At 42.9% G+C, this 8191-nt stretch overlaps 2 protein-coding genes across 8 annotated transcripts in view; one reads left to right on the plus strand and one right to left on the minus strand.

Moving 5' to 3' along the window:
* Positions 1 to 1752, plus strand: part of LOC124881892 (disheveled-associated activator of morphogenesis 1-like) — a 57321-nt gene extending 55569 nt beyond the window's left edge. For all 5 annotated transcript variants that reach the window (XM_047387790.1, XM_047387791.1, XM_047387789.1 and 2 more), the window contains one exon: positions 480 to 1752. In XM_047387790.1, the coding sequence (XP_047243746.1) occupies positions 480 to 692 (213 nt within the window). In that variant the 3' untranslated portion in view covers positions 693 to 1752. The remainder of the gene's footprint in view (positions 1 to 479) is intronic.
* A 367-nt stretch (positions 1753 to 2119) lies between these two features.
* LOC124881893 (trans-L-3-hydroxyproline dehydratase) lies at positions 2120 to 8191 on the minus strand. 3 transcript variants are annotated; one of them, XM_047387794.1, is made up of 6 exons: positions 8044 to 8191; positions 4672 to 5159; positions 4420 to 4589; positions 4175 to 4297; positions 3240 to 3377; positions 2120 to 2419 (listed from the first exon to the last, which is right to left on the minus strand). In XM_047387794.1, the coding sequence occupies exons 2-6, from the start codon at positions 5147 to 5149 to the stop codon at positions 2294 to 2296; spliced, it is 1035 nt and encodes a 344-aa protein (XP_047243750.1). In that variant the 5' UTR covers positions 5150 to 5159; positions 8044 to 8191; the 3' UTR covers positions 2120 to 2293. The 3 variants fall into 3 exon arrangements, 2 of the variants coding, with proteins under 2 accessions (XP_047243750.1, XP_047243751.1); XM_047387795.1 differs by having other exon boundaries at positions 4672 to 5156; positions 8044 to 8157; XR_007041773.1 differs by having other exon boundaries at positions 2283 to 2419; positions 3240 to 3400.

Genomic DNA, 8191 nt, shown 5'->3' on the forward strand with positions numbered 1-8191 from the left:
GAGTACTCTGGCTTCCTCCCACAGTCCAAAGACATGCCTGTTAGGTTAATTGGTAACTCTAAATCGCCCTTAGGTGTGTGAATGAGTGTGTGCATTGTTGTTTGTGTGTTGCCCTGCGATGGACTGGTGACCTGTCCAGGGTGTACCCTGCCTCTCGCCATAGACTGCTGGAGATAGGCACCAGCTCCCCCGTGACCCACTATGGAATAAGCGGTAGAAAATGACTGACTGACATTTAAGAAACTGCTAATTAGCTGTACATACAGATCCATCAGTAAATTAGAATATATTTGAAAGGTTCATTTATTTCAGTAACTCATTAAGTGAAACCCATTATATAGATTAAGTGCACATGACTGAAAACAAGTGAAAGTGTTCAACAGGTAAACCAAGACCTTATTAGACCTTAAACAGTGCTGTTATTGAAATACATTCAGAGAGATTTCTCATAAATACGGTAAATGTTTCTGTGTTACCAGCTGAAAGAACAGAGGGAGAAAGAGCGCAGGGCCCGGAAAGCAAAAGCAAACGGAGAGGACGACGGCGGCGAATTTGATGACCTGGTGTCTGCACTGCGATCGGGCGAGGTCTTCGACAAGGACCTGTCTAAGATGAAACGCAACCGCAAGCGGATCACCTCACAGAACACGGAATCGAGCAGGGAGCGGCCGGTCACGAAACTCAACATCTAACCGTCCATCCCGCTCGCTTGTTTTTCCTCTTCAGCATTGGTTTCCCTCAGGGTCAAACTGACCTGCACATTCCTCTGCACCTTCATCCACTACCACCCAGATAGGCTTGAATAAATCATGACCTCGTTGCAGAGCCATGCACTACACAACCCCTTCAGAAACTGTTTTTTTCCCCCCTAAGTCTGTTAGATTGCAATATGAGAGGGAGCAGACACCAAATGCTGATGAAGTTTGACCAAATCAGATCAGTTCAGACGAAGCTGGAGAAAAGCCTCCCTCCAGGTGTGGGAGATGCTCGTGGTTGTTTGATCAGATCCCTTCTGTGCTGCTTTTCTACATCAGAATCTATGCACAAACCGAAACGTGCAGCTTTTAGACTCCTTTAGAGCCGGGTGCTTGATCCCAAAATAAAAAAATAAGGGGCCATTTTGTACAGAGTGTTTTCATAGATCAAAAGGAGGCTGCGTTCAGCTACCTGAGGTGTCCTGGAGAGACTTGCAGCTCCTCTGCTAGAAAAACATCACAGGACTCTGCAATGTTGGGACAAATGGGATTCAAACCGCTAGTAACAGAAAAGCAGGGATTTTTCTATTCATTAATGATGGGGAGCATTTATTATATATATATATGTATGTATACGTTTTATTTGAACATTCTCCTGTTGAGAGCTGGCCTTGACTACGTTGGTTTTTATTTGTTGGGTTGAGTACTCTCATGTCACAGACACCATTTAAGGATGTGTGCTTGCACATTCACATAGAAATGTATAATTCTTATGCTAGATGCCATTTTAAGAACCGAATACAGTTCTTGCAATATATTCCCCCACCCCTGAAGAGAGTGCCCCCCTTTATTGTCTTTATTTGAACAGATTGAATATCTTTTCAGCACACTGGCTGGATTTACACTGCTTAAAACAAAAACCCATGTAGAGGTAACTTCTTATTTGAATTTCAGCTTTGTGAATCCATCCTGCGTCAAAACATCCCCACTCAACGTTTATAATTTAAATCCTGCCTTCCATTTGATCAGTTAAAATAGTAATAAATGGGAGAAATTACGTTTGAGTTTGTGTTTTGTTTGACTTTAACATTTGTTTAGGTTAAAAATACCATATCAACGCGCAGTGCTGATGGTGTAGGGGTAAAGCGTGCAACCACATATACAGGCTACAGTCCTTGCCGGATGTCTCTCCCTCTCTCTACCCCTCTTTCCTGTCTGCCTACTGTCAAAAAATAATACAAAAATGTCTTTAAAAAATACCATATCAACCAGACCTATGGCTCCACCTAGTGGTCAGTAAGTATTTTTACTCTACCTATAGGACTTGATTTAAAGCAGAATATTTTAGGTAAACTATAATAGCACATCAACAATGAATGCACTATGCCTTATTGTTTTCTGCTAAATTGTTCTTATTGTAACAATGCATTTTCTTCACTTTATTTGAGCAAATTTAAACAATTGGTACAATTGTCACAAAAAAAAATCAAAACATGGTTCCAAATGTCTTCTTGGAGCATTTTAAGCCACAAAAGCACTGTAATATTCCAAACGCGTCACCACGCATGAAGTGAAATTCCCTCTGTCGACGACGTTCCTCACTTCAACAGAAACCCATGGGCCAGCTGGTCTTCAGGCTCCTGGACGAAGCGTGAAACCCCAGTGTAAAAAGCTCGGCCAGCTACTTCCACCACAACCGCCCTGAAGTCTCCGCACCTGGTCTCCTGAAGAGAAAACAGAAATATCACCGTCGACTGGTAGGAAAAGGTTTGTGGGGGTCAACTCAGCGGTCACCTTCGGCTCATAAATTAGGTTAAAGCTCAGTTTCAGAGCCAGTACCAATGAATGTAGGAATCTATTTCTTATGAAATGAGCTGTTATTTAAAGATGGCAAGAGCTAAATATTAGGAAAAAATCTGCTCAGTCTTTAAAGCTTGGTTTTTAGACCCATGTGATTTTTTTTCCAACTTTATCTCATTGTCCAGTTTAAGGTCTTAAATGGTACATGTATTCATTTAATTAAGTTTGATATTTATACGCCTATGGTCCTAGTTGGAGGACAGTGGAAGAAGGAAAAAAATATTTTTAAATAGTTACATAAAACTTTGACAATCCCGTGTTTTCTATAAAAGTGATGAAAAATGCATGACTTGTTTGAGCGACTAATTTAGCTAAAATGAACTTTTTTCCCTTTTAGAAAAAAATGATAGAGTTTAAAAACACTAATTCTTACATATTATGTGGAAAACGGGACCTTTGATACAGGGGGCTGAATATAAATACGTGCCACACTGCTTCACAGATATTAGAAAATAATTTTAAAAACCATGTATCATGTTCTTTCTTTTTAACAATTAGGTACTAATTAGTTTTAATCACATACAATCCTAATAAAATACATTGTAGTTGGTTGTTGTAACGTGATAAAACGTAGAATAGTTCAAAGGGTGTGAACAGTTTTGCATGGAACTGTATCTAGATCATTTCTTTACAGCCAGTACATGAAAAAACAAATAAATCCCAGTAAACAAAGATTTCTTCTACCTCCACAGCTTTGCCCGTAAACTGGGATCCGGTGGCTCCGCTCTGAAACGTCCTGGTCTGGTTCAGCTGGATGAGACCTTTGTGATGTTGAAGAGCAACTCGAGCTGTAACACCTGATCCGGTGGGACTTCGGTCCACCTGGGAAACACACAGCTCCTTACCTATTACCCAGAGAGCATTCGTTTTGTTTGCTTTTATGCGTTTTACAACATGCTCAGCTGCTGCTGGTCTGACATGCTGTGATTATACGAGATATGAGGTTTTGAACACACCAAAGCAGATCCCGGAGCTTTCACGCAACTGCTGCCCACTGGGTGGTACTCGTCCAGAACAACTAACTAACATACAGGATATTTTTTATGGCTTTATTCGTTACTTTTCTAGAATCAAACTTCCAGCAATTAACACATTTTGATTCACCAACTTTTATTCTTATTTCCCTTCTTATTTATATTATGTATAAATAATATATAATATATATGTATATAAAATGTCTCCAACAAGAGCCGAGTGGAACCAAAGTTAAATTCCTTGTTTGTGTTCACAAACTTGACGAATAAAGATGTTTCTGATTCTATGCTTTCACTACAGATGTTCCCACAGATGTGAGGCTTTAAATCTGAAATCTGTAAAATCCATGAATATATGGATGGATGGATGGAAAGATTAATGTATGGTTGAATCGACAGATGGACCAACAAAGAGGCGGACTGACAAAATTGGTGGACAAACGAATGTAAGAAAGGATGGACTAATGGATGGAGAAACGGAGACGTTGATGAATGGTTAAAACTGATGAAAATGTGGATGGAGGGATGAATGGAAACATGGACAGATGAGTGAATCGATTGATGGACAAACAGATGAATGGACTGATGACTAAACAGAGACATGGATCATGTAAAAGCTGATATTTCCAGAAACCCTGAACATACCTGAGCTTCAGCGAACACACAGATGTTGGCAGTGGGCTCAGGTGAGAACTCATCTCTGCCATCTGTGAGGATGGTGCCATAAAGGAAAGCCAGATCATCACTGACTGGATGGTGCAGCTTCACCTGCAGAAGACAAGAGGAAGAAGAAAGAGAAGCATGTGGACAAGCTTGTATATACTGTGCACCTGAGAAGAAAACACTGGTTTCATTTACATCCTTGTGGCCGACAGGAGAAGGTTTCCAACCTGGGATTTAACGGCCTTGGTCACCGCCGTTGCTGCGTCTACAAGATCCCGAGTCTTGGACTGCTTCACATCCAGACCAAACCTCTGTGCATCAACAAAGGCGTAAAAAGCTCCCCCATAGCTGATGTCCACCGTCACCTCACCAAACCCCTCCACCGTTACCGTCACATCTGGTGTAAAGTCATTTATTCAGGCCTGCGAGATATAAAACCACCTGACCACAGTTTGTATAGAAACAAGAAGACCTCCCACCTGTTGCAAAGGCAAACGCTGGCACACTCAGAAACCTCACTGCTCCTGTTTTACCAGCAGAGTACTCCACAAAAGCCTTCACTAGCCCACAGGGGCAGTGGATGTTCACCTGCGTCTCCGGTGACCGCGGCTCCTTTACCAGCTTGTAGTCCACGGCAAAGCGTCCCAGGGCGATGACGGCATGCCCGCACATTGTGCTGTAGCCCTCATTGTGCATAAACAGCACACCCAGGTCGGCCTCGGGCATCTCGCTGTCCACAATCAGGGCTCCGTACATGTCGTAGTGACCCCGGGGCTCGTGCATCAGCACCCTCCTGAGGTGGTCCAGGTGCTCCCGGGCATACCTGCGCTTGGAGAGCACACAGTCACCCATGACCTCTGGGTAGCCAGCGACGATGATGCGGAGAGGTTCTCCTCCTGTGTGCATGTCGACCACAGAGAGCTTGATTCCCTCATGAGGAGGAAGCTGCAGCTCCATCTCAGAACTGCTAGAAAAAATAAAATGGCAAATAAAGTTTTAATATCATTTAGTTCAGTTAATTCAACACCTTCCCTTACTGCAGGAGGAAGGAAAACAATACATTAAATAACCAAATTAGTAAAAGTCCACCCCTGTATTTTTATGTTTGTAGCTTTCATAGTACATCTGGATTTATACTGAGGTTTGAGCACATTAGTAAACACACAGCTTCATGAAGACCAAGGAACACAGCAGAGCAATCAGGGATAATGTGGAGAAGTTTAGAGCAGGATTAGGTTATAAAACTACACTGCTCAAAAAAATAAAGGGAACACTTAAACAACACAATATAACTCCAAGTAAATCAAACTTCTGTGAAATCAAAGTGTCCACTTAAGAAGCAAAACTGATTGACAATGAATTTCACATGATGTTGTTCAAATGGAATAGACAACAGGGGGAAATCTTTGGCGATTAGCAAGACATTCAATAAAGGAGTGGTTCTGCAGGTGGGGACTACAGACCACTTCTCAGTACCGATGCTTTCTGGCTGATGTTTTGGTCACTTTTGAATGTTGGTGGTTCTTTCACACTCGTGGTAACATGAGACGGACTCTACAACCCACACAAGTGGCTCAGGTAGTGCAGCTCATCCAGGATGGCACATTAATGTGAGCTGTGGCAAGAAGGTCTGCTGTGTCTGTCAGCATAGTGTCCAGAGCCTGGAGGCGCTACCAGGAGACAGGCCAGTACACCAGGAGATGTGAAGGAGGCCGTAGGAGGGCAACAACCCAGCAGCAGGACCGCTACCTCCACCTTTGTGCAAGGAGGAACAGGAGGAGCACTGCCAGAGCCCTGCAACATGTTCTCCAGCAGGCCACAAATGTGCATGTGTCTGCACAAACGGTTAGAAACCGACTCCATGAGGATGGTATGAGAGCCCGACGTCCACAAATGGGTGTTGTGCTCACAGCCCAACACCATGCAGGACGCTTGGCATTTGCCAGAGAACACCAGGATTGGCAAATTTGCCACTGGCGCCCTGTTCTCTTCACAGATGAAAGCAGGTTTACACTGAGCACATGTGACAGAGTCTGGAGACAATGTGGAGAGCGATCTGCTGCCTGCAACATCCTTCAGCATGACCGGTTTGGCAGTGGGTCAGTAATGGTGTGGGGTGGCATTTCTTTGGAGGGCCGCACAGCCCTCCATGTGCTCGTCAGAGGTAGCCTGACTGCCATTAGGTACCAAGATGAGATCCTCAGACCCCTTGTGAGACCATATGCTGGTGCGGTTGGCCCTGGGTTCCTCCTAATGCAGGACAATGCTAGACCTCATGTGGCTGGAGTGTGTCAGCAGTTCCTGGAAGATGAAGACATTGAAGCTATGGACTGGCCCGCCCGTTCCCCAGACCTGAATCCGATTGAGCCCATCTGGGACATCATGTCTCGCTCCATCTACCAACGTCACGTTGCACCACAGACTGTCCAGGAGTTGGCGGCTGCTTTAGTCCAGGTCTGGGAGGAGATCCCTCAGGAGACCATCCGCCATCTCATCAGGAGCATGACCAGGCGTTGTAGGGAGGTCATAAAGGTACATGGAGGCCACACACAATACTGAGCCTCATTTTGACTTGTTTTAAGGACATTACATCAAAGTTGGATCAGCCTGTAGTGTGTTTTTCCACTTTAATTTTGTGTGTGACTCCAAATCCAGGCCTCCATTGGTTAATAAATTTGATTTCCATTGATGATTTTTCTGTGATTTTGTTATCAGCACATTCAACTTTGTACAGAACAAAGAATTCAATGAAAATATTTCATTCATTCAGATCTAGGGTGTGTTATTTGAGTGTTTCCTTTATTTTTTTGAGCAGTGTATATTGCAAGCTTTGAACGTAAAAAAGGAAATGGAACCGCCTGCAAACCCACCAAGACTTGGCTTTCCACCTAAACTGGCAAGGAGAGCTTTAATCAAAGAAGCAACTAAGAGGGCCACGGTTACTCTGGAGGAGCTGCATAGGTCCACAGATTGGGTCGGAGAATCAGTCAACAGAACAATTATTAGTCATGCACACCACATATCTGGCCTTTTCATGGAAGAGTGCTGAGAAGACATTGTTTAAAGATAGACATAAGAAGTTAAGAGTTTGCCACAAGCCATTTTAAAACACAGCAAACATGTGGAAGAAGGTGCCCTGGAAAAATAACACATGGCACATAACCTTGAACACATCCCCACTGTGCAACATGGTGGTGGCAGCATCATGCAATGGGGATGCTTTTCTTTAGCAGGAACAGTAAGACTGGTGAATAAAGATATGGAGGTCAAAAGAAGCAAAAGTTCACCATCCAGCAGGACAGCTAGAGTTATTACAAAATAGTTCAGATCAAAATATGTTCAGGTGTGAGAGGCCAGTCTGACCGAGCTTGAGCTATTTTGAGAAGAAGAATCAGGAAACATTTTAGCCTTTAGATGTGCAAAGCTGGTAGACAAGAAGCAAAATTGGATGTAAAATGCACACCACACTTTTCAGATTATTACTTTAATTAAAAATAAATAAAATATAAAACACGTGTATACTGTTACGTCCACTTTACATAAAATCCAAATAAAATGAACTTTGTGAAGTTTGGTGTTGTGACCAAATGTGAAAAAGTTAAAGGGCTGTGAATTCCTTAAAAAGCCAGGAAAACCAATCATGCAGCAGATGAGGATTTTTAATCAGGCATTGGTCGTCTGCAAAAGCTTATTATGCTCTGTGTGTCATTTTTATTAAAAGCCGTTCAGCGGCAACAAAATCAAAGCAAATAATTTATTATAAACAGCTTTAAAGTTGCAGCAGCGACCAACAGTACTAGAAGCAGCGCTAATTTCCACAACACAAAGACAAAAAGGAGAAAAATGTTTACCTGATCAAATTTTCAGGGTCAAACTTCTGCAACACTTTGATCCCTTTTTAATGTGTTTCCAGGTATGTTGTTACCGACACAAAACGGGTCGGAGTCGATGGGGAAGAAAGAGAAATGGCGCCACCTGTTGCTCTGGAGGACTAAATTA

Source organism: Girardinichthys multiradiatus, chromosome 15 (genome assembly GCF_021462225.1).
Source record: "Girardinichthys multiradiatus isolate DD_20200921_A chromosome 15, DD_fGirMul_XY1, whole genome shotgun sequence".
NCBI classification, from domain to species: domain Eukaryota; kingdom Metazoa; phylum Chordata; class Actinopteri; order Cyprinodontiformes; family Goodeidae; genus Girardinichthys; species Girardinichthys multiradiatus.